This window comes from Macrobrachium rosenbergii, chromosome 13, assembly GCF_040412425.1.
Source record: "Macrobrachium rosenbergii isolate ZJJX-2024 chromosome 13, ASM4041242v1, whole genome shotgun sequence".
NCBI classification, from domain to species: Eukaryota; Metazoa; Arthropoda; class Malacostraca; order Decapoda; family Palaemonidae; genus Macrobrachium; species Macrobrachium rosenbergii.
The window spans coordinates 18,979,667-19,004,629 of record NC_089753.1 but is presented as its reverse complement, the minus strand read 5'-3'; the positions used below and the strand labels follow the sequence as shown (position 1 = coordinate 19,004,629).

The window sequence follows — 24,963 nt, the reverse complement described above, 5'->3', positions numbered from 1 at the left end:
CTAAAATTTCATCCCATTAGCTTTCACCTATTTCTTTCGTTTGCATTCAGCATCATTTCACTTCAGCAAAGGAGAATTGGTTCAACAGGCGTTGATGCATTCCCAACTCTGGAAATATAAAAACAAAGAATAAAAGAACTGAGAGAAGAGATGATAATTATTTTGACAATAGACCAGCGCTGTTTATGCTATGCAAGGGTAACTAAAGAAAACGATAAGTAGGAAATGGAATGAGGACAGAAGGAGAATCAGTCATCAGCATCATCTCTGTTTATGTTTAAAGGCCCTCCTTTCGATTCTCATTTGCATTTGTTCTATCTGAAATGCCATTTATTTGTCAGTCACAGTTTATAGTTCTCTTGGATAACTTTTTCTTCCTTTTCATGTATGTTTTTTGTTATTATTTTTAAGTTTCCATTCCTCTCACTTCTTGAAACAGCAACCATTCGATAAAGATGAAAAAGAAATAATCTGGAGATATCTATTTAGTGGATAATGGTTCAGGGAAAAGGAAGACTGTTTGCACTATACTTGGGAAAATGGAAATTAAAATAAAAGAACACAGAAACAAAAATGTAAGGAAAGCACAGCAAGTGCTGTTGCAAAGGCTGCATGCCTATCTGACGCGGTCGGCTGAAGTCAAAGTCTCAGCAGAAGTCACCCAACACAAAGAAACCTATGCCGACTAAAAGGACTAGACAGAAAACGCTAGAGCTAAATGGCAGGAAAAGATCAAAGGGAGAAGATACTCAATGTTTATTGTGGAAAAGTAATTGAAAACCTAGAGCATTTCTTACGTTATTGCCCAGCATACAGCGGTATCAGAAACAGATTTAGATTCGTGCAGCAGCCATATAAGGAACAAGAAGTGCGACAAATAACTAACATCTTACTATTCACAGATTTGTTTCAAGATGAAACTAAAAACTGGACAGAATTGATAAAGGACATACAATCCAAGGCAAAATTAGAACGAGTAACGGAGCCGTTTCAGAGACATATCTCTAACACTACTACTATTTCCGTAAACGTACTATCACGGCAGTGTATTGTAAATTTTGTATAATAGTAATTTAGACTTACAGTTTCAACTTATCTCGTAAGGAACTATTTGTAAGTTTCTCAACGTAAGTATATTTTATATGCAAATAATGCCCTAGTAATGGAATAACACTTAACTAAATAAGGGCCGCATTTCGAGAGCAAGCCACGCATGCCTTAGTCCTTCGTATGTATCCTAAGGTTAATTGCACAATGCCGATGTGCACTCAAGCGACAAAAAAGCTTATAAGTCTATTTTTGGTAAAATTGCATAGTCCCACCCCGGTCCTCTAGTTCGGCGACTACTAGTTTCCCTGTAAAATGGGATGCCGTAGGCTTAGTAATAAAACCCCTTTGGGGATGAATGTAAAATAAAAACAAAACTTTGGACAGGGCTTAGGAATTACCGGGTAAAAGTGTTTACTTGGGGGGGTCCAGGGGAGTGGCTGGGTCAGGGGCATGGCGCCCTAGCCTAAGTGAGGTTGGGTAGGTAAGGTTTAGATAGGTCAGGACCTGGAATTCTAGGAAAGGTTAGGTTTGTTTACAACTACAGAACCTGTTCCCGTCATCCTACACTCGCCCCAACATAAACAAAAGATGGTAAATATAAAAAACATGGCCAAAAAACAGTATATAAACAAGACTGTAACTATCTCTGTCAGCAGGTGGTGGGAACCCAGCTAGGCTATGGTAGTAGTCTGCACTTTTACCCTCCCCTTTTTTTCTCTCACCAGTACTGATATTATTTGGTCTCTAGACTGTGTTAACTGTTGTCGTGCAAGTTTATTTAGTCTGCAGTAAAATTGAAGACTGGTACCGTGCCTTGTTTCCCACCAGTCACTGATTGGAATTATAAGTGCCATGTGTTTATGCTGCTGATTACGTTTACATCTTTTGTTTATGTTCTTGATATTTACAGTCTGTTATTTGTGTTTTTATGCCTCCCCCCAAGGGACCTTTACTGAACAAGGTGCCTGTTTTGCATGTTAACAGGTAGTTACTGAACTAGAGGGGCAAGTTAGTAGTTGTCAGTTTTGCCAGGCTACTCTCAGAGCTCAAGAGAAGCAGTAGGCACACAGCCTGCAGCCACTGTATGGAATACTTGTCCCGTGGAAAGGAGGCTATATGTGAATAAAAAAAAAAGTGCATATAGCACCAATAATAATAGGGAGATAGGTACAAAAACAAAACAAGCTTTGAGGAAATACAGAGGCTTGTCAAAAAACACTTCCCAGAGAGTGGGACAGTGGTAATTCAAAGGTTATTTCTTAACCTAACCCATGACATAGTGTCCTACTTGACCTGAGCAGCTCCAACCTACCTTAACCTACCGTAAACATATTTGGGCATTTTGTAGAGTTCTTAAAAGCCAACACCATTATGTAACATTGAGCAATATATATAGTTAACAAGCCAGTTCAGTACAATCTTAAGTAGCCATTTGTCAACTGTGAATCAAAGTAATTGCATAATAAACATATGCTGGTACTGTACCAAAATCGATTAGTTTTTATATTTTAAACAATGCTGTGACTATAAAAACAGGTAGGATAAGAGCATATTAAACCATTTGTTTCTGTTTGTGTACAATAATTTTATTTTTCAGGTATATCATATTTCTAATGGTATAGAGTTTTAATATTGTATCCACTCTCTTGCAGGAGGTTTTAAAGTGATAGTCACCTAAACAAAATGGTTATTGTCTCCCCGACTTTGTTTGCCCGGGCAAGAGGACCCGACAGATTTTGGAAGAGGAGGAGGATCCTGTCTTTGTCTGCAGTGAGTATTTTTTGGGGTCAATTTTGTCATAAGAAGTTAAATCTGAAAGGGGTGTTTGTTTTTTATCCCATGTCATAAGTGTTGCTTGAATATGATGACAGTATTACCTGTGAATAAATAATTAAGAAATATATTTTAATAAAAGGTGCTTGAAAATTATGTGGCTGAAATATATGAGATCTGTTCCTATAAAGTCAAAATTGATTTTAAAAATGTCTTAAATTTCCCATTCTTAATGGTAGACTAATTCCCGTTAAAATTATTTCTTTTGTCACTCGAATAAGCAGGTAATTATAAGTCAGCTAAACCAGACCAGTGAACTAGACTTGTAACACTATGAAAGAAGCTGTTTATTAACCCTTTCGCTGCGAGCCTGTTTTCGTCACTAGTGACGAGAGCAGCGTCTTGTTAATCGTGCAACTGACTAATTTTCTCCCTTTTAATATCTGTGTTGTGATTCTGTGTTATTTTCATTACAGTACTGTTATAATATTACACTGTACTGTTCTATTATTTTAATGTTTTTTATAGTAGTGATAAAATATGCAAATGCTAAGTAGGTAATTGTTCAAAAACTGAAGTAAGTAGCTCTCATTGGTGATTCATTTCAGTGTGATACCTCTCAAAGTGTGGAGTAAAGTAACGCCATTTTTGTTATTCACTATGAAAATCTGTATCACAAACTTTGAACGCTTGCTTTTGGTGAAAATTTTCATCGGAAAAAAACTCACAAAAAAAACTAGGCTTGGGATTCTGTAGAAAATGAGAATTTACTTTCTCCAATAAAACTTACGGAGCACCGATTTTTTACGAACTGAATATTCAGTGGTCCTCCACTAGCAAATATTATCACATTTTCGTTGTTTTCTTAACACTTCTGGTGCTCTACAAAAATGCTTCCTCCCCTGTCATTTCCTGATTTATAATCATCTCTCATATAGCCTGAAGTTAAGAAATTATCCAAGGTAGGTTTGTCTATAACTACAATATTATAAACTTCATCATTGAGCAAACCCCCCCCCCCCACCCCATGGCATTTTGATGGTTACTGAAGGTCTAGGCCTTGTTCTGAGATTATCCTGTAAGTTGGAAATCAAATATTGCCATTTGTTGCTAGAATATAGACAAAAGCTCTCTAAAATGACAAGGGAAACACATTACTTATTACTAGCTGCCTAACTAGAACTAAAAAAAGAATGATGACTGAGGAGATCAGTCCCACGCCATGATGAGACCTTTTGATGACTGAGGAAGTCAGTCCCGCACAGGAAAAAGGGTTAACATTCTTGAAACTCTTGAGGCTTATCTATGTGATTTTGTATTTAGTGTAAAAAGAATAATTAGTAATTACTTTACATTGAAAACACTAATTGAGTACAATAACATTCCTTATTGAACTTTTATCCAAAAGATATGTTGTAAAAGTAGATGTCTGAGCTTGACCAGTTGAAGGGAACCTGTACTCCTTTATTGGTCTCCAAAAGGGGTATTATAATTTCTCTTGAAATAATCTTTATCTTGCTTTTATGAAATATTACTTCCAAGCATGTTTTCATGTTATTTTGTGCTGGTGTGAATGCTTAGTTGTCCTTTCATGTTTTCATTTCTGGGCTTGTCCTGGTATTAAGTGCTTGTTATGGCACCATGGTTGCAATTGCCATCATTAATTGAAGGATGACATTCATAGTGCTTAGAATGAGGCAGTGGGGACATTTCTAGACTTGTAGTGCTTGCTTAAAGGACCTGTTCTTAAATGAGAAGTGAAAATTAGAGCAACATGCTGCTGGGAAGGGGACTAAGGGAACAGATGAAAACTAAAAGTCAAAGAGCAATTCAACGGGGTACTGAATGTTTATTGCAAAGATGGCAGCCAGATAGATACTTGAATAGTGCCTCGTTGGTATAACACTTCCTGGATAGTGTAAGTAGTTATGTGGGGACAAGTCTCTTTAGTTTTCTCAGGGTCTTAATACTCCTATTTCTCTTCTGTGAATGCTATTGTAATGATTGAGAGGAAAAAATCTTAGTATTTGGTAGACAGATGTAAACTTGATGAAAACTCCAGTCAGTGTGCAGGCTAGCAGTCACCTCTTGTTTATATGTACTTTGTAGCTGTTAACCTTGTGATGTTCATGGGGTAGTCCAAAACTTGTCTATGGTAAAAGACTCACAGTTCAGGCTTACCTCTTAGTAACTTGGGATCATTTTCTTTTTTTGCTTGCTATAAATTCATTTTTTGCTATGTAATGTTAGTTTGGGTTTCATTCTGAAGCTAAATTATCGTAATTTTGTTGGATTACATTTGAAAAGGGAAAACGGCAAAGTTATTGCTATTCACACCAGTTGGTGCATAAAAAATTTTTCAGGAAAAATGGGCAAATTTAAAAAAAATTCTGTTTAGAACAGGTTTAGTGAGAATTCTCTTTGGACTGCCCTTACTTTTGGAAGACATGGAGTAAAACTGTTCCTTAACACCCTCCAGAAGTCACCCCAATACTACCTGATATCAAAATATGTATGATTAATTTTTAAAATTTTTTATGGATGACATCATTTGATATCAGATTCTAAAGAGGTGAAATTTGCATGTCATTTGACATCATTGGAATTCAAGAAGTTAAGTAGTGTATCATGTTTCTATATTAACAAGAATATGGAAAAACTGAAACCATTTTTGTTATACAGATATAAACCATTCCATTATAATGTCTCTTCCCTTCCCTCCAATAATTTTGACAGAAGGAAATTTTACACCTAACAGTGATAAAGAGATAGCAGTAGCACAAGTTAGAGGAGGAACTTTCTTATGGAATGAGTCAGTGATTTCTGTTAGTCACTAATATAATTCTTTTTACTGAAATTTGTGTGGCCATGGGGACAGTGGAATGTAGGCATTTCTGAATTAAAGTATTGGTCTTATATTTGAAAATTGTAAGAAAATTTAATGGCCATTACTAGTTTTATTTTATTTTACAGTTTTCTTGTTGCTCTGTTACATTTTCAGCGCTAGCATTACTTTGTAAGTGATATTAATCGTAAAGAATTTTAATTATCTGTAAGTTTCGTAAAATTTTACTTTTCTCATATGGAGGAATTTTTTTTTTCAGCATTTCTTTGGCCGGAAGCAAAATTGTTACAGCATTGCCATCAAATATGTTCATCGTGCTTTGCGATTTAGTACCAGAGGAAGAACACTTAGAAAGAGAGAGATGAAAAGTGTAAGTATTAAGAGAGAGAGAGAGAGAGAGAGAGAGAGAGAGAGAGAGAGAGAGAGAGAGAGAGAGAGAGAGGTAAGTATTACAACACTAGTTATGAAAAACAACTAAAATACATTAGGTCCCACTTATATATTATTATAATGGCCAATTTTTAATTATAATGGCCAATTTTTAGCCTATTCAGTATTTGCCACTAGGAAGAATCAGTAATTAGATATTTTCTTGAAAATAGAAATGGCTTCAAAGTTTCTAGTTTTAAAGAGCCGTATTGGCATATTTTAAAGGTAGATGAATAATTTTATTTACTGAATGAAGACTGGGAGATTTTCTTTGAAAATTGTAACCAGTAGCATATGGAGCTTCACCTGTAAAGAAGATGGTAAGTAACCAATAACATTGAGTTTCACCTTTAAAGAAGATGGTGGGTAACGAGTAACATAAAGGGCCTAGCCTTTAAGCCAATTCCCTGCCAAAAATCCCTTCTATTTTGAAAAATAACCATCAAATTTATTCATACGGAAAACCCATGGGCTCATTCAGTTGAAATTTAAGCTTCCAAAGACTATGGTGTTCACTTGAAAGAAGCAACAGAAGGTAATAGGAAATACAGCAAGAAGAGACCAGTCATTACAAAAGAAAAAATTAATTAACAAATTAATAAATAAAGTGATAAAAATGTAAGTAAATTATTAAAATACAAGATGATTGCTTTAGGTTAGTAATGCATTGCATCTTTGCTTGAAGTTTTGAGGTTCCAGTTGCATATCCTCCTCAGGGAGACTGTTCCACAGTCTAACATTGTGAGGAGTAAAGGATCTTTGGAATTGAAAACTTCGACAGCAAGGCACATTCACTGCATATTGGTGCTGGAGTTCAGCAAATCAGGGCACCCTTCGGAGGAAAAAAGGATCTTGAAGCAATTGTGAATGTGAAAGATCTGTGTTAAAACGTCTGGAAAAGTGACAAACAAGAGACCATCCATCTGTGGTCCAAGTCATAGCTGCTAATGTTAGGAAACAGAAACCTACCATCACAAACAACTCTATCTAAAAGAGATACATCTCTGGCAGAAGCAGACATCCACACAAGAGAACAGTATTCTAGTAAAGGAAGGATAAATTATCTAAAACGGGTTGCATTTATTATGTCACTGTTATAAATATATGACTTATGTACAATACCTAACTTTTGTGCAGCATCTCATGAGAGGTTTCTGAAAAGTAAGATGTGAGTCACAAGTTACACAAAGTACAGTTAAAGCTTCAGACTGAATCAGCAGAGTCCCATCCACTTTAATGGGAGGATGGGTAGAAAATCAGTTCATGATCTACTAATCAATAGTGTTTTCATTTTACTGGAGTTCAGCTTCATGCCCTGCTGACAGCTCCATTCACTAATCTACTCCATGTTATAATTAAGACTAAGGGCAGGTTAATTTCTCATAAGTGGAGACTTTACTACTCCCACAAGTGTTGCATCATCAGCATACTGAACAACCTTGTTTTCATCATCGGCTTACTAAACAATCTTGTTTTCAAGTCCAACAATCATATCACTTGTTTTACGCTAAAAGTAACAGCAGACCAAGAACAGTACCCTGTGGAACTCTAGACACAATAGGTCTTGGTTCACTAAAGATCCCACCAACAGCAACTCACTATGGCCCCAAAACAGCCATAATTTGAAGGTTTTTATGTAAAACTCAATACCTGTAAGTAAATCTTATGAAGTAAACCTAAAATATATCCACCCACTCCAAGATTCTGAAGTTTATAAATAAGTGCCTTATGATTCACTAAATCAAAAGCAACACTAAAATCTGCTTGAATTACTCTTATGTTCAAAATCCTTATTAAGGTTCCCTTTGGAACAGGTGTCTGCCAAGGTACGATGTTGACGTGGAAATCTATGGAATCTGCTAACAAAGGGAAGAAGCTACCTGGATCTTCTGCACCCCCAGCTATCAAGATTATCAAGAATTTTCATAACATCCTTAGAGAGAAATGCAAATTTTTTAAGAATAGGTTCTGGATGACAAGTATCAGGGAGATGGACATCCTCAGCTGATTGCTTAGCTTCAAAGGCTCAATGAAGCAGTTCACCCATTTTCTTAGGGCCAATAGCCATTCTTCCATCATGTTACCAGTGGTGGAATGGAAAACAAACCTAACTTAAAGGTAGAAGATGCCCGCCACAGATGAGGCTGATTAATTCCTTCAAGTTTCCCCTTTAAAGAATTCTATTCAGAGCATGGTGAGACTCAACAAAAAAGGTGTAATTTTCATGTGAATGATTTCATCTTCATGTGTTGAATTTGATCTGTTTGTCATGGTAAACTCATCTACATGTATCATTAAACCATGGCTGGTCATATGCCCTAATCTTGAAGACCTTTCTGGGGACATATCTTACTAAAATAGCCATCAGCTTTTCATTTAACTTCTTGGGATCAGGATCTGATATAGTATCTGAAATATTAAGTGCCTCACTAGCTTCAATAACACAATCCTAGTTGACTCTGGATTTTAGCAAGACCATTTTTCCAGTGGTGGCATTGGGAATGTACTGACTGACAGGTATGTCCATCTCAGTGGCACTTGAAGACCTTGGACTTGACAATAGCTGGAACATCTGTGAATGTGAGGTCTAATGTATTACCAGAGATGTGTGTAGGTTCCTCAATTAGCTGGACAAAATTGGAACTCAAGAGCAGGCTGGCCATGTTGGTCTGTGGAATCTGAATCAAACCACTCACTGTGCTTTGAATTGCAACCTTCACAAATAATGATTGATGCTTTTAAATCCTGTGACAGAACCGTACTGGTCCTCTCCAAGAGACTGTCATATGTAGAATCGTTAATATTTGGGTCACGGTAAACAGTAAATACAGTAAATAAACATTGTAGAACTTACTGAAAATCTTGAAAACAAAGAGCTTCATGGCAATTGCATTCCAAGTTTTTCCGAAGATAAATAGGTTGTCAAGACCTAATGTATACAGCCATACTCAGAGCATGTTGGATGTTACAATGATAAATAAAGTAAGGGTTATCAAACCCATGGATTAAGAATTCATCCTTTGACTTGTTGTGACTTACAAGCATCTCAGATAAAAATATGAAAATGTAGTTACACACACAACTCTGTAGATCAAGAAAATTTGATCTTAAGCAACTGATGAAGCAGGGGTAGGAGCTGATGACCCATGAGCACAGACAGGTCTCACCTGGGAAGAGCTCTGTATGTGTGTTTGACTCATCAATGTCTGAGTGCTTGCTGGGCCATCACCTCCATTTATGTACTCTCATTGTACCAAGCCAGAGGAGAATGAGCAGAAGGAGCAGTGGAGGAGACAAGGTGGTCCAGCAAGGAGGATGCAAAAGATTCGGTGGTGTCAAAGGCAGAGTATCCCCTCACCCTCCCCCTCCCCCAGACACCAGTGAACGCTTTTGGGCCCCTCGTGCATTTCTTGACAAATTTCTTCCACTACAAGGAAGACCAGCCAGCACACTCCACACAGGGAGAATCAGAGTAGCAAGTCATACCTGTACAGGAAGAACTATGTTGATGAAGGTCAACAGCAACAGTTAATATAAAGTAGCCACATACATGCTCTTGTCCATACTGTCATTGTTCAACACACTTGTGAGTAACACTCATGATGACCTAGTACAGTCAGATAACAATGTTTACACTCCCCCAAAAACTTCAAGTCAGTCAGAGGAGCATATAAGATGTCTACACCCAATAGCAGCCAAAGAAAAAGTGCTGGGCTGCCAGGAGTAAGAGAGGGGGGATTCCCTTCACTCACTCCCCTGCCACCAGTTACCTGTAATCTCTTTGTTACTAAGCTTCAACGACCATTTGCATCTCACATCGGGATATTTGTATTTCCTTGTGAATAATAAAGAATAATTTAACAAAAGTGAAAGACTTAACATTCACAATTTTTTTTTTTTTTTTGTCAACTCTTCCTTGTATGGGGATACACATGAAATGAGTTCTCTTTCCTTTTACCTATTGCTCTTTTTCTTCCTGAATTTTTTTCTTGAATAGGTCTTCATCCATACCCTATTTTTGGCCTTCCCACTGGTCAGCATATTGCCACTTCCCTTCTCATCACATACCCAAACTCTGTTTATTTTCCAGTCTGTGGACAAAGCATCTTTCAGCAACTTCCTTATTTGTATTGTGATCCCCCAAGTGCAGTCTAGCCATTAGTCTTAGCATTATGTTGTTGCACTTGTTCAAAGTCTCCATATTCTCTTTAAATGCCCACATCTTGGCTGTGAAGAGTGGCATAGCCCTGTACACCCATAAATTTTTTTTCCTATTCACTAATGAGAAACTTTTATTTATTCCATTGTTAGACTTAAATGAAACAGTGGTTTGAAAAGAATGAAACCATGATTCAAGAAAAATTTAGGGTAAAACAAAATGAAATAATTGTGCAACTTGAATAAAACAAGGGTTTGTACACCTTTAATCATTTGAGTGTGGACTAAAACAAGGGTTTGATAAAATTAAATAATTATGTAACTTGAATGAAACAAGAGATTGTAAACTTTGAACTATCAGAGCATTGTTTACTAATTTTTATAATTTTCCTTTTAGCTATGGGAAACAAGAATCGATGCTGGCTGCCAAGAATTTGGAGTAGATTTCAGTCAAATGCATGCTGTGCTGGACAACGCTGGTGTGGCTTTAGATCGCAAAATTCTACAAAACATGGCAGTTTGGGAACCTCGGTCTTTTCGGGTAGGCACTCTGTCACAGTTTACTTAGTTGCTTGTAGATGATTCAGGGCATCCCTGAGTTATAAAATTTGATGTAGTGGTCTGGGTAAGTTACCTAATAATGTAATCTGCCAAATATTCTAGGTGTTATGGTTAAAGTTTGTATCAGAAGGTTGGTTAAAACTTTTTTTTTAACAGACTATTCAAGGGAGACTTCTTGACCCTAGTATCTTACATGACGTGTACCTAGTAACTTACGTAACGTGTACTTGCAAGTACTCTACCGACTTATTTTCCTAAATTCCTTCCATTGCATTTGGAGGGACAGACTCAGTTTTGGGCCTTGTGATTCTCAGCATCTGGAAAAATTCACTCCGATTGTAGCAATATCTTCATGCTGCTCATCTTTGCTTCGAAGTATGGGAACTGCAATTTGGCATCAACAGTAGTTTCTCCATTTGGGAATGAATATTACCATCAATTGCAACTCTGTATGTCCTAAGAAAGATGATTGGCAAGTATGTTCTAAGAAAGATGATTGGCAAGTTCAGAGTAAGTGCCACAGTGTCAGTCTCTTCTAGAAAAATGTTTCCAAAAGTCTTGGAATTATAGACTGTGTTCCTTCATGTCAGTCTGGAAGCTGTTTCTTCATGGACTCTGCTATATGCAGTCTCTCCAGATTTACCCCCCCCCCCAGAATACAAGATCAAGAATATTCCATTTCATCATGAATGTTAGAACCTCCTTTAGTGACTGCAGTCTTGAACCCCTTACAAGCCATTTCCAAACTTTCTCCAGTATGTTGATGCCACTAGATAAAAGTAGAGAGCTCGTCATGTAGACAAGACAGATACAGTTCTTGAACAGTAAAGCATTGGATTTGTAAATTAGGTAACCACTTAATGCTTAAGCCTCTTTTCTTCAAACTGATAGGATTCCAGGATAAGATCTGGATACTCCTGGAAGCAGTCACGCTAAACCATGCAATGACACTAATGAACATTATGAATCAAAGGGAAGTGTTTCAGGTCGTATGCAACATAGTTCTACATGTTCTCATCAGGGAACATCACATGATGGTCTCATTGTCCTTTACATCGAAACAAATGATTTGGACCTAGTCCCAGCAGTGCTTGATTTGATTTGATTTGATTTAATTTCTGAGAATTTGTATATAAAGCCAAGCACTGCAGCATTTTCTGCCATTCAGTGCTTAAGTCACTGAAAACAGGGAGTAGGAGTGGTTTGACAGCATAATAGAGAAAAAGAAGCGGGAATGGAGGTAAAGTAAAATGCTAAAAAGTGGTTAAAACTATAGGAATGCTTATAGTGCACCAAGTGAGGTGCATTGACACCACTACCACCATGAGGAACATTAATTATTAATAAAAATAATTTAACCAACGAGATGAGTTAACATCCTTAGTACTCATAGGGTTGGGCAGAAGGGTTAGTTGATAAGTTAATGATGATTATATATTTCAAAATTGAATGATTGGATAAACTGACAATAGATAAATTGTTTTCATAACTGTTCCCCCAACCTGTAATTACTGTTGGTTGAAACTGGACAATCACTTAGGATGAATTAAAAGATGTTTTGCATTCATCAGATACCAATGGTCAGATGACTGACAACATGATGGGATATTATTACTTCAGTAAGGCATTTTTGGAAGTGATTGAAGGGAGTAAAGTGAATATGTTTACCCCAACTTGACCATTCTTCATCCTTCTGTTGGGGGATAATGCTGTCAGTGCATTGTAAGCATTACTAAAGGCTGTTTGCAACATTCTTTTGGCCCCCGGCTGCACCCACTTTTAGCCTTTCACTTTACCTCCATTCCTGCTTTCCTTATTCCAACATGCTTTCCAACTACTCCACCCCCTTTTTTCATTGTCTTAAGCACTGAATGGCTGAAAGTGCCTCTGTGCTTGGCTTTACAGCCAAATTTTCATCAATCAAAAACTTCTCTTCATCCTCAATGTTGATAAATTACTAGTTGGTTTGTTCATCTATTCACTGAAATAATAGTTACCGGTTTATTTGTGCAAATGAATTGTAATTCATAAACATTTTTATTAATAAGATTTCATTTTCAATTTTCTCTTTTCAGGGTCTTGCATTACTCACCAAAGCAAAGATGTCTGAAAATGGGTTAAACTCGTTAGAAGGCCCTCCAGATGGTGTTGTCACCCGTGGAATGGTGTGAATTGTGTTCATTGTATAAATGTGTATAGTGTAAATTACTTTAGAACCAGCTTTTCTGTCGTTAAACTTGCAGTACTCTTTAGGAAAAGGTAATATTTTAGGCTAGCCTTGATACAGCAACTGTTTGAAAAAGGGCACCAATAGAGCAGGTAATATATGATGTAGTCTAGTTAAACTATCTTATAATTTTGATTATAATCATCTGCAAATTAAAACTTTTTGAGAAACATTTATAATTTACATTCTCCAGAAGTTCTCCTGTTGTGGTTATTAATTTAGATTATAAATAAAAAAATTTCACTATAGCTAAGCCGTTTTAAGGAAAATTTAAAGGTAGATGTAAATCTGAATAATGCTCCATTCTGAGCAGTGATGGAATTCTTGATGAGGTAGGTGTGTGTATCAAAAGGTTTTCCTGGAAAACAACTAGGAAGAGGACAATATCTGGTGATTTTGCATGTTTGCAGGGCAAAAAGACTCTCCTGCTCTCCAGCTGGACTGGACAGGTTCCATTTTAATAACTAGCCCTTGGATGGCAGTTCTATCATGCCATAAATTGATACAATGTATGGATATAACTAGAAATTCTGAATAAAGGGACAAAGAGAGAGAAACCTTTCATTGATAGACATTGATAGATGGAGAGAGATTTTAGGAAAACGAAGAGAGAGAGAAAGAGAGAATGTTTTGGCTGTTGCCGTCACCACAAAGTCAGAGCTCAGAAACAGAGAGGTTTGTAAACTAGCTAGAACAGCAAACTTGTCATGATTAGAAAAGCAAAACACGGGGGTAAATGTTATGATTGTGTCATGGTTACGAAGCCATTATGACTGCTCTCAATCGAGTTTGTAATCACGAGGAATTCGTAACAAAAAACGCATGGTGGCCTTAGTTGGATAAATAGCCACCGGAAATTATAAGTTCCGGTGACGTCAAAACACCCCCTTTTTGAAGGCGGTGCTTTTTCCAGAAATCCACCCAAATGGGCTGTCTTGAGATTAGCCTAACCAATTAAGCATCTACAGGGCTGGACCAAAACCAAGATTCCGCCTACAGAGGGGAGGGACAAAACTTCCAAAAATCCTTATCAAGTCCAGTTCTGAAGAGGGAAAGCAGAATAGAAGGGAATACAATAGAAGTAAGGAAAGTAGAGAAGCAGTAGAGAGCAGAGCAGAGGAGCAGCAGCTAAGGCACAAAGAAGAAGGCGTGAGGTTGCAAGCCTCACCTGTTGTGGGTTGATAAAGAAGACAGGCTCACTTGGACACACCCTATATTTATACAACTTATCACCTTGTACTTCAGTTGTAAAGTTATTTCTTTGGTACTAATGAAGAAAGAAAAATCAATTGTGTCTTCTTAAGACCTCCTGGGAAAGAAAGAAAAACTACGCTACTACATAAAGTTAAAAAGATCAACAATCTAATAGCAGACAAAAACAGAAGAATAATAAATAAAGACATTACATAAATGGTGGCAGTGGTGGGATTCGAACCCACGCCTCCTGGGAGACTGGGAGATTGTGTCGTGGTTACGAAGCCATTATGACTACTCTTAATCGTGTTCGTAGTCACGAGGAATTCGTAACATTAACATGAAGAGCCAGTCTTACTATGGAAATGGAGAGTTACAGTGCCATATCCTGGAATCATTCTATTAAATAGATTCCAAAAGGTAGGCCACAGAAAGCACTAGCAAAGAATATTGCTGCTGAGGTTTACATCCAAGCATAACTAGAGAGAATTGAAATGATTTATACATTCAAATTACTTGTCTTTTGGTGCTGGCAACTTTCTACTGATTGGACCAAATGTGTGATGTCAGCAAAATTTTGCTGGACCAGTTGTCAAAAATTTGTCATGACTAGTTTTCAGTATGTTCTTATAATCTCAAGATACCAGAAGATAATGAAGAACAAAGATGGTTAAGTTTGTGTACTCAACAAAGAACTGGACTTCAGTCCATTCTCTCAGGACTTCCCCTTTTGAATGAGTTTATTCATAATATATGGGAAATTGTTACACTGATGATCTAAAGATGGATGTCTGGGTAAGTGCTACTGTTATGGTGACAAACCAGTTTCCTTTAGATTTCACCATCAACAGATTTTATATTTTCCTTTTAGGTACTTTTTGCCTGCGTCCCTATTGGGTGTTGGCTATCATCCATGTCTTCCAAGATTTCCTGACTCTTCCTAGTGGTCTTCATACTACTTACAAATCTATAACCTCTAAATGGTCCTCCAAACAAGGGAAGAGACCAAAATTCCATGGCTTTCTTCATCAACCTAAGTCCATCTATGCACCTCAAAAAGTTAAGTATACCTTAGTTTAACCAGACCACTGAGCTGATTAACAACTCTCCTAGGGCTGGCCCAAAGGATTAGATTTATTTTATGTGGCTAAGAACCAGTTGGTTACCTAGCAACGGGACCTACAGCTTATTGTGGAATCCGAACCACATTATAACGAGAAATGAATTTCTATCGCCAGAAATAAATTTCTCTAATTCTTCATTGTTCGGTCTATAACCTCTAAATGGTCCTCCAAACAAGGGAAGAGACCAAAAATCCATGGCTTTCTTCATTAACCTAAGCCCAACTATGCACCTCAAAAAGTTAAGTATACCTTAGTTTAACCAGACCACTGAGCTGATTAACACCTCTTCTAGGGCTGGCCCGAAGGAGTAGATTTATTTTACGTGGCTAAGAACCAGTTGGTTACATAGCAACGGGACCTACAGCTTATTGTGGAATCCGACATTATAACGAGAAATGAATTTCTATTGCCAGAAATAAATTTCTCTAATTTTCATTGTCCGGTCAGAGAATCAAACGCGGGCCCAGCAGAGTGCTAGCAGAGAACGATACCAACCTGTCTCATGAGGAACTAACTATGCACCTCAGGTAGCCCCCATTACTAAGAAGGAAAGATTGAAAGCAAAGTTCTGGTGTAGTAGTAGAAGAGGTCCAAGAAGGGAAAGGAAGATTTTTAGTACTGGGAAAATTTCAGATACAGTGACCCCTCGCTACTTCGCGATTCGAGTATCGCGAATTCACGACTTCGCAGAGTTTTTGATATATATTAATGGAAAATATAGCGTGGATTTTCTGGAGAAAAATCGCGATATATGAACATCCAAAATTTCTCATTAAATCTATTAAAATATTAATAATAAATAGTATTTCCTAGACTAAGAACAAAAACACAAGCGTAAAAAAAAAAAAAAAAAAAAAAAAAAAAAAAAAAAAAAAAAAAAAAAAAAAAAACTTATAACTCCTGGAAAAAAAAAAAAAAAAAAAAAAAAAAAAAATCTGGAAAGTGATGCCTATACAGTACAGTACCGAATGTTCCATTGTTGGGAAAACACAAAGCGTACCATCTCGGTGACTAAGTGCGTTGTAACAGAGGCTGTGATTGGTGCATGGGAGGGAGACGACAAATCACAGCTTCCCGATTTCTAATCGGGCCTGTGATTGGTGCTTAGACTGATGCTCAGAACCCGCATTATCTCCCCTTCTCTCTCTCTCGCGGCCACTTCGCTTCAAGCTTTCTCGCCGAACGGTTTTCTTTACGCTGTGCTGTGATTTTTTTTGTGGTTTTTGTTGAACTTTGCTCCAATTTTCACCACCTGCAATGGCTCCCAAGCGTGCTGCTTCTTCCAAGGCTGGTACCGAGCCTAAACGCCATCGAAGAATGATGACAATCGCTGAAAAGGTGAAACTTCTCGATATGTTGAAGGAAGGGAGAAAGTTCGCGGCTGTAGCCTGCCATTTTGGCGTGAACGAATCCACCATTCGCTACATCTACAAGGACGAGGCGAAGATTAGGAAGACAGCTGCCATCACCTTTAACAAGTCAGCAAAGAGAGTGGTTACAGCTCGTAATAAAACTATCGTCCGTATGGAAGCTGCTTTGGACGTGTGGATAGCCGACTGCCGAAAGAAGAACATAGCCTTGGATACGAACATTATCCAAACAAAGGCTACGAGCCTGTACGAGACCTTCGCCGCTAAGGAACCAGAGGATGACAGTGGCGAGCGTAAAGAAGCAGAAGAAGATGAAGACGACGTAGATGATCCACAACCAGAGACTCCAGTCATTCACCACATAAGAAACTGCAATTTTCTGTTAGCAAAGAGTGGTTTGCAAAGTTTCAGAAATGCTACGGCCTAAAAAGCGCTTCCTTGCATGGCGAGGCTGCTTCGGCTGACACGGTCGCTCCTGAAACATACATTAATGAAACCTTCAAGAAGATTATCTCTGAAGGTGAATATCAGCCCGAACAAGTTTTTATTATGGATGAGACACCAGTGTTTTATCCTGCAAGTGAAGGTGTATCTAGCAGAAAAGGGCATGCCATTCAAAGTCCTTCTCATTATGGATAATGCTGGTGGCCATGCTACTGATCTGTCGTATTCGGGGGTTCAGGTTGAGTTCCTACCTCCCAACACGACGTCACTTATTCAGCCAATGGACCAGGGAGTTATTAGGACGTTCAAGGCCCTATACACGAGGAATGCCCTGGCAAACCTGGTTGCTTCCATGGATGCCGCCCAAGAAGACGACGATTTCAACTTGAAGGCATACTGGCGGCAGTACACAACTTCTACGTGCCTCCAAAATATCCACAAGGCATTGGAAGAAATGAAGCCTGCCACCATTAACGCCAGCTGGAAGAGTTGTGGCCGAGGTTGTTTATGACGACAAAGGATTTACACCTGCGAAATCCAACACTCGGCAGTACAGAAAGCTGTGCAGTTGGCTGCGATCCTGAAGGTGAGGGCTTTGCAGACATGACCACGGGCGGCGTTGACGAACTTCTAGACTGCCACTCCCAGCCACTAACTGACGAAGACTTCGCAGAGTTGATGAAGTCGGCGAGTGAAGAAGAAGCAGCAGCGCAGCAAGAAACAGAAGTTGTCTCCCAAACTGGCTTGACTTTGGAACAGCTCACTGGGCTCTGCAACCTGGCTAAGGAACTGCAAGAGCGGTCGCAGGAATGTGACGACGATATGGTTCGATCGGTTCAATTCTGCAACATGGTCGATGACGTCATGGCCCCCTACAAGATGCTCTTCGACCGGAAAAAGAAGCAGCGGCAGCAACTGCCAATCACAATGTTTTTGCAGCCTCACAAAAAAGAGCAGTTCCTGCTGCTCTACTACGGTTACACCTTCGGAAACCGCGGAAGAAGTGGAAGAGGTGCCCCAGGAAATGGCACCGCTGTCTGAAGAGACGTAAAATAAAATCATTGACTGCGCAGTAAAAGTCATCATCACCTTCATTGTCATCATTTTTACTGTGCAGCAAATTCATCACCATCTTCATTCAAGTTTTACTTCAACTTCTTTTGTGGTGAGTACAGTAACAATCTTTATTTTTTTTTAATCTTAAGTGTTACTGTACTGTACTACATGTAATACAGTACAGTAACATGATACTGTATTGTATTACTGTATTCTTTAAAATTTAAAGCTTGCCGATCACGTCATATACGATAGCTACTTTACCACAGTAAATTAGTCCCTGTTATATGGTACTGTAAACTTACCTACTAAAGTCATATTGCTTAACAGTTGTCCCTGTTATTAATAGAGTAAAGGGTGGGTTGTTAAGAGTACAGGGAGGGTTTTAAAAAGTCCAAATACTGTACACGTTAAATAAATATGCTGTTTGTACTTCGCGGAATTTCAATTATCGCGGCCGGTCTTGGAACCTATCTCCCGTGATAAACGAGGGGTCACTGTACTGTCATCTGGGTGTCACAATCAATCTTTGAATACAGTACTATGGTCTTATCAGTAAGGGGACTTCTCATGTTCTACAGGTATCCTTGAATGGCTATGGTCTAGAGATTGCATAGATACAGAGTTGCAATGGTGGCATTCTTGGTGTGTGACCTTCCATTCTTAAAACTCTTGAGATGCTAGCCTGGCTGAGTACAGTTAAAGAACTCGAGTTTGGTGTACTTTCCATATTTGAATTAGGCTAAGCCACTCCTGTGCTAAGGATGTGGACCCCGAAGCCATTAAGACTAGCTCTCAGAAGTCAAAGAGGAGCCAAAGTCACTGTAAATTGAATTGGCTCCATCAAAAGTAAAAAGTGACTTAAGAGCATTATATATAGTCTATTTTTCAAAAGAAGAATGTGATGCCATGAATACCATGCTGGAAGTTAGAATGCCGTTCTCTTTCTCATGAAATGAGGGAGACTTAACATTCCAGAAGTTTTTCATGACCTTAGAGAGGTACCCGTCCTTGATACTCTGAACGGGAAATGCAGTGTCTTCTCTGTGAAAAGGTTATCACAGGCCACAGGGAAGTGCTTGCCGAAGCCTATTCCAAAATCACAGTTTAAAATTAAAGAACCCCCTATCAGCAACCTTTGTTCACTGAAGTAAATCTCAGTGTTATGCTGGTGCCCAGACAAAATGACAGGTAATGTACTGGCTGATGGCATGATAAATTCATGTTCTCTCCTCAACTCATCTTTCTTCCAGACTGAAGGTCAAGGCTTGATAAATAACCAGATTTTCACTCCAGTTCATTACCCTTCATCAGATATTCAGACCTTATCACATGAACGAATGGCTTCCCTCTACCATTCAAATTGCCATAACTCGAACAGGTTTCTGTGAGTTTCTTGTTATTGCACTCACCAAGAGGGCCTGAAGGTCGCAAGAGACCATCTGTGGAAGTGGGTTGAATTGAATTGGATATAAAATTTAGGCCACAGGCCAAGCACTGGGACCTATGAGGTCATTCAGTGCTGAAAATAATGTTGAAACAATTGTAAAGAGAGAGTGGAAAGTAAGATGGAAGAGAATATGAATGGAGATACAATAAAAGGAATGAAAGGGGTTACAGCTAGGGGGCAAAGGAACACTGCAAAGAACTTCATGTAATGCCTACAGTGTACCGCATGAGGTGGACTGACAGCATTACCCCGCTACAGGAGGAAGTGGGTTGGGCTGATATCTCTAAAGCAAATAGGGTAATTTCTTTGTTGGTCTTCAACCATCTTAACATGTTAGGTCTGACTGTCTTTAGGAAGAGGGGCATGGCATTAGACTTCTTATTGTTGTTGCCAACAAACAATGGTGATTAGGCAATAATCAGGGCTGCCATGTAAAAATTTGTAAGTTTCCAAATAGGAAGGATAATGCAGCAATGAATTCAAAAGATGCAGTCCTGGAGGGAATTTTGCTTCATAAGGGCAGCAAAGCTGTTCTATCATAAGATACTCTTCCTTCATTTGGCTGCTATCCCACAGATATCAAGACAAAGTTCTGGCTCCAGTAACAATCAGACCACAGATACAGTAGGACTGCAAGTTCCAAGACAGATATGGTGCTGTTTACTCCCACAGCACTTCATTGACAACTGTAATGACTTCACATATGGTAGTCAGGTCTGAAACTGGCCCTAAGAGGCATATCCTTAAACTAGGAAATGGAAAGTTGGTCACTCTGTTTTCAGAGGTTTATTTTTTATAAAGGGGTTTCTTTAGTTTTTCAGAGGACTGCCTTACACTGCTCAGACTGTGTAGAGACAGCTCCATCATTGGCAGAATACTCAGAACAAGGAAATAGTAACATTTTCTCCAGACATCATTCTATTCACAAAATGTCTTCAAGAACGTTGAGTTAACCTTTTGGAGTTCCAGCCATCTTGGGACTGGTCATTGCAGAAAAATTTGTCACAATATATTGCAGGTGAAGACAGTCTTTCTAGTCCTGATAACCTTGGTGAGCATATAAATATGACAAAAATATCAGTTATATCCAACTATACAACCAAAGGGCATATTTGAAATGTCTGGGCTGTATGAAACCAACAAGCCTGCTTAGCTTAGCAATTGAAATTTTCACAAGAAAAATGTACGGTGGAAGTTGTGCCAAGGTTTGTACCATGAAAATAGTCAAGTGCACAGTTACAGACAGTTTTAGCATAAGGGACCAGGTTCTCCCTCAGAATGGTTAATTCAAATATTTTTCAAGTTGTGGCAACTGTGGCATACCTTTTGACTGATCAGTTCACAACTTGTTTCAACAACAAAGCTGCCATTTTTTTTATTTTCTTGCTTAAGCCCTGTCAGGTGCCAGGTAAAACAGCCTAGAATTGGAAGACTTCTTATGTCCCAGGGACAGCCTGGAACTAAAAACCTTTCCTCCATTTTGGGATGAGATAATTGGGAATATTTTTATACCAGCTCCCAGGGTCCAGGGACATTTATACAACTGGCCATGTTAGGATTTGTAGAAGACCCAATTTCCTCAGACCTGCTCTAGAAGCTTCCAATCTGCTAGTAATTCTGGCATCAATCACACCTCTGTACATCCTGCCTCAATCTGGAGACCATAAACCTTTAGGTCAGGCATTATTCAGCAACACCCCAATGACAGGGTTTTCAGAGGAAGCATCCAAATGCTTGGTAGAAAGTCAACACTCACTCCCACATAGCTAAGTGGAACTCTTTCTGTGGTTGGTATAGTGGGAACACTATTATGAAGTCAGTATCTCTGTTCCACTTATCAGACTCCCAACTTTAAATTTTACGGCAAAATGGTCTGTCGAGATTTGATGCTCAGAGGTTAGACCTTTCCTTCTCAGCAGATAAAGCACCTATGCTAACAATTTCAGTGGGGAATTCCAAAGGAAACCCTCAAACCTTTCAAACTAGATCCTTTGTCAGTCTTAATAAGCCCTATTAAGCTTCATATCATCGACAGGCCCAAGTTTCCTCACCTAGTATTACACTGATTTGGGGAGGGGGGGGTGCCCAGATATCCAGCAAGTAAATCACTGTGGCTGGTGTACCTTAGGTTAATCTTTATGTTGCAGACTTAGTTGGGACAACCAAACCAAAAAGAAAGAGACTGTTGTACTGCAAACTTTGCCACCGATTCCCTTTCAATCAGTATCCACATTCCAAGTACCTCTTCCTTTGCTCTGTCAGGGTTTCAAGCATTTACCCTTCTTGAGCCAGAAACTTCAAAAGCAGAGTCAAACTTTTCCCTGTAGCACAAATCAGGGATCAAGTAGCTAGATATAAGATTTTTTATTGCCTCAGACAAGGGCCCATGATAACATGACATATGGTGACACTGCCAATTTGGGGTTAGCGTCCATACACGAGCTTTATCTACTTAACTGTCTTTTAAATGTAACCTTTGATCTATTACGTTTATCTCAATAGTACTGTTAACAATACTGGACCAATCCATCACTGGGCTATGATGGATAAAGGAAATCTTATTTTTTTTTACATGCCTATTCAAGAAAGCGAAATGACAAAAGTTCAAGGACGGGAAACAGCACTTAAAGAAAATGGAATATAGTTAAAGAAAATGGAATATAGTAGTAGAAAACTAAGTATGATATATAGTAAAGGAAAAAAAAAAAAAAAAAAAAAAAACAAAGCACAATCAAAGGAGACTAGTTATCCCCTTCAAAAATCTCATTTCTATCCAGTTTGAACCTCCCAGTTTTGAGGTACAAAATTACAAGATTATTCTGTAATTTGGTCACATCTGAAAATGTGGTACTGAAGTGCACAAAAGAAAAGGCAAGACTGAATATTGACTGCAAACCTAACACTGCATGGTGGATAGTATAGTCTGGAAGAATACGAATATAAAGGATAATCAGAATTATGAAAAATTTATACAGCATGGACAATGAGCTAGTTGAATAACAATGTCAGGAAAAACACTAAGATTTGTAATAAAAGGATTTTGACAAAGGAAAAATCTATTTCTGGGGAGGGGCCCGTGTCACCCGGTGAAATAATCCATTCAGCACTTATTTCTAGGTAATTCCGTTGCTAGCTACCAGAGAAAAGCTAAATGTAAAGCTGGGGTTACTACCCCCAGAGCGAGCTCCAAGAAATGGAGTCGTGTATGGTAAAGGGTGAGATTGTCACAATCACGGACCCTGCCCTATAAAGATTCCCAATGTCAAAAGTCCCAACGAGAGAGGTGCCGATACAAGCCCATGCACTACTCGCAGACTGTACACAAGGCAATACTAGCCGCATTCCATGTTAGCAACCCACCCCACTAGAATGATGTTTACCATGGGAGGGAGAGAATGAAAAACAGGGTGGGTCACCGGGTGACACGGCCTCCCCAGAAATAGATTTTTCCTTTGTCAAAATCCTTTTCTGGATCGGGGTCCCGTGTCACCCGGTGAAATAATAACAGAGAAATAAATATCATTCTTATGCTATTAAAGACAATGAACTGCTTGTAAGGGAATAACTTAGGCAGTGAAGGGAAAGTGACTAAGAATCAGAAAGGGAACCAGAGAGGGACAAAGTTCCTTGCAGGAATTTAAGAGCTGGTAAAGATTTCAAATAGAGACGTTGAAAACTAGGGGAGAATTCCACCCTGAACATTTGGTAAGGTCCCCGAAATTCATGTAATGAAAATAATTAATGTAAGTGGCCACTGCTCTAATACCATGAGTTTGGAATTGAACCTGAATAGGCTTGTATTAAGAAAATACAAAACTTGCTGCCTAATAGCAGACACAATGACAGTAACCCCCCCCCCTTTTCTAATAAAGAGAGGGCCTGACAAAATTGCGAGGTCCTGTCTAAATAAGCCTGTAAGGAATAAACTGGGCACAGAGACAGACCTTGTGAAAGGGGGAGTACTTTCCAAGGTGACCACCGAAAATGAGGACCTTCAACTTAGCTAGAAAGTTAGGGTGAGGAATTCGCAACACTACCCTGATGTGGGAAACCAAAATGGTTGGTTTCGCTAGACAGGGCAGACAGTACAGGAATACTAGCACTAGAAGCTAAGCTGATTAAGATTAGGGTCTTCCCCAACAAGGAAAGGTAAGAACAAGATGATTGTTGGTTACCGGCTAACTCCGATACATTACTCAAAGACCAGGAAACCGAATGTGGACGGAGTACTGGTCTCAGACGAACACAGGCCTTGGGGTTGAAAGTTAAGGCCTGTGTGTCTGATTTCAACAAAACACTTTCCTCGGGGCAGTGTGCTGCATCATTACTGTAGCTTCAGAAACTATGTGAAGAGTGCTAGTTACTTAACTGCAGAACCATACTGCAGCAGAGTAGAGTCCCTTGTCTGATTCTAGGAAGACAGTAATAACAGGACCAATACCAGTTTCCCCCTAAACTGTAAATTTCACAAAGACCATAAAGCCAGGGCACCAGAACTTTGAGAAGGCTGACACAGGCTGAGTTTATACCACTCGTGGCAGTTTTGGGTCGTAGATTTGGAGCACCAAGGTTCAACCCCAGAAGGAGTGGAAACCAACTGGCTTCCGGCCCGTTGGGAGTTACTAGACCTACTCAACCTTTGAATGTTCTGAACTTGTGAAGGACTTAAATAACAGGTTCAACGGGGGAACAGATAAACTAACTTCCACCCGTTCAAACCTAACGACACTGTGTCCGTGGAGAGAGCTAGAGGGTCCAGGTTGGGGGGCCACACAACAAGATAGTTTGTGGCTGAATTGGGTTGCAAAAAGACCAACTCCTAGGTCCAGATCCGTCTAAGGACTATTCTGACCCCAGGGGGGAGGCCCTGGATAGGGAAACTGTAGCGACCTTTTGGACCCCTACGAGAAGGGTGGCAGACAGATGTCACTTGTGTCTGTTTGCTATGGAGAAGATTGAACCATAACCTGACTGATTCGATTCGACTTCGAACCCACTTGTTTACGCAGCGCACTACTGCTGCGTTGTTCAGAACCAGCCTTAAATGAATCCTCCTGGGAGGAAGAAGTTTTCCCAAGGGCAGGAAGACTGCCACAGGCCCCAAAGCATTGATATGGAACTGCCGAACGCTGGCCGACTAAGTTCCATGTACTTCATGGAGCCAAATATATCCACCCCACCCGCTCAGAGAGGTGACGGTGTGGAATACTGACGCCGGAGGGGGAAGCTGAAGAGGAACTGACTTCGATAAGCTCTTGACTGTTGCCCAAGGCTGGAGGCCC

General features: G+C 39.2%; 2 protein-coding genes across 3 annotated transcripts; both read left to right on the top strand.

Annotated features, from left to right (window-relative positions):
* Window positions 1-963: 963 nt before the first annotated feature.
* On the top strand, window positions 964-13,215 carry mRpL20 (mitochondrial ribosomal protein L20). 2 transcript variants are annotated; one of them, XM_067114370.1, is made up of 5 exons: window positions 964-1,113; window positions 2,703-2,820; window positions 5,928-6,038; window positions 10,653-10,796; window positions 12,892-13,215. In XM_067114370.1, exons 2-5 carry the CDS (start codon window positions 2,734-2,736, stop codon window positions 12,985-12,987), a joined length of 438 nt encoding a protein of 145 aa, XP_066970471.1. In that variant the 5' UTR covers window positions 964-1,113; window positions 2,703-2,733; the 3' UTR covers window positions 12,988-13,215. The 2 variants fall into 2 exon arrangements, with proteins under 2 accessions (XP_066970471.1, XP_066970470.1); XM_067114369.1 differs by having other exon boundaries at window positions 973-1,127.
* Window positions 13,216-16,618: 3,403 nt separating this feature from the next.
* On the top strand, window positions 16,619-17,158 carry LOC136844727 (tigger transposable element-derived protein 1-like). Its single transcript, XM_067113964.1, has one exon. It carries the CDS (start codon window positions 16,619-16,621, stop codon window positions 17,156-17,158), a length of 540 nt encoding a protein of 179 aa, XP_066970065.1.
* Window positions 17,159-24,963: the final 7,805 nt, after the last annotated feature.

Excerpts from the sequence above, each read along its gene's own strand:
- mRpL20 (XM_067114370.1), top strand. The coding sequence starts at position 2,734 with ATGGTTATTGTCTCCCCGACTTTGTTTGCCCGGGCAAGAGGACCCGAC. Across the intron at positions 2,821-5,927 it reads GGATCCTGTCTTTGTCTGCA|CATTTCTTTGGCCGGAAGCA; the intron begins GTGAGTATTTTT and ends TTTTTTTTTCAG. Across the intron at positions 10,797-12,891 it reads GGGAACCTCGGTCTTTTCGG|GGTCTTGCATTACTCACCAA; the intron begins GTAGGCACTCTG and ends TTCTCTTTTCAG.
- LOC136844727 (XM_067113964.1), top strand. The coding sequence starts at position 16,619 with ATGGCTCCCAAGCGTGCTGCTTCTTCCAAGGCTGGTACCGAGCCTAAA.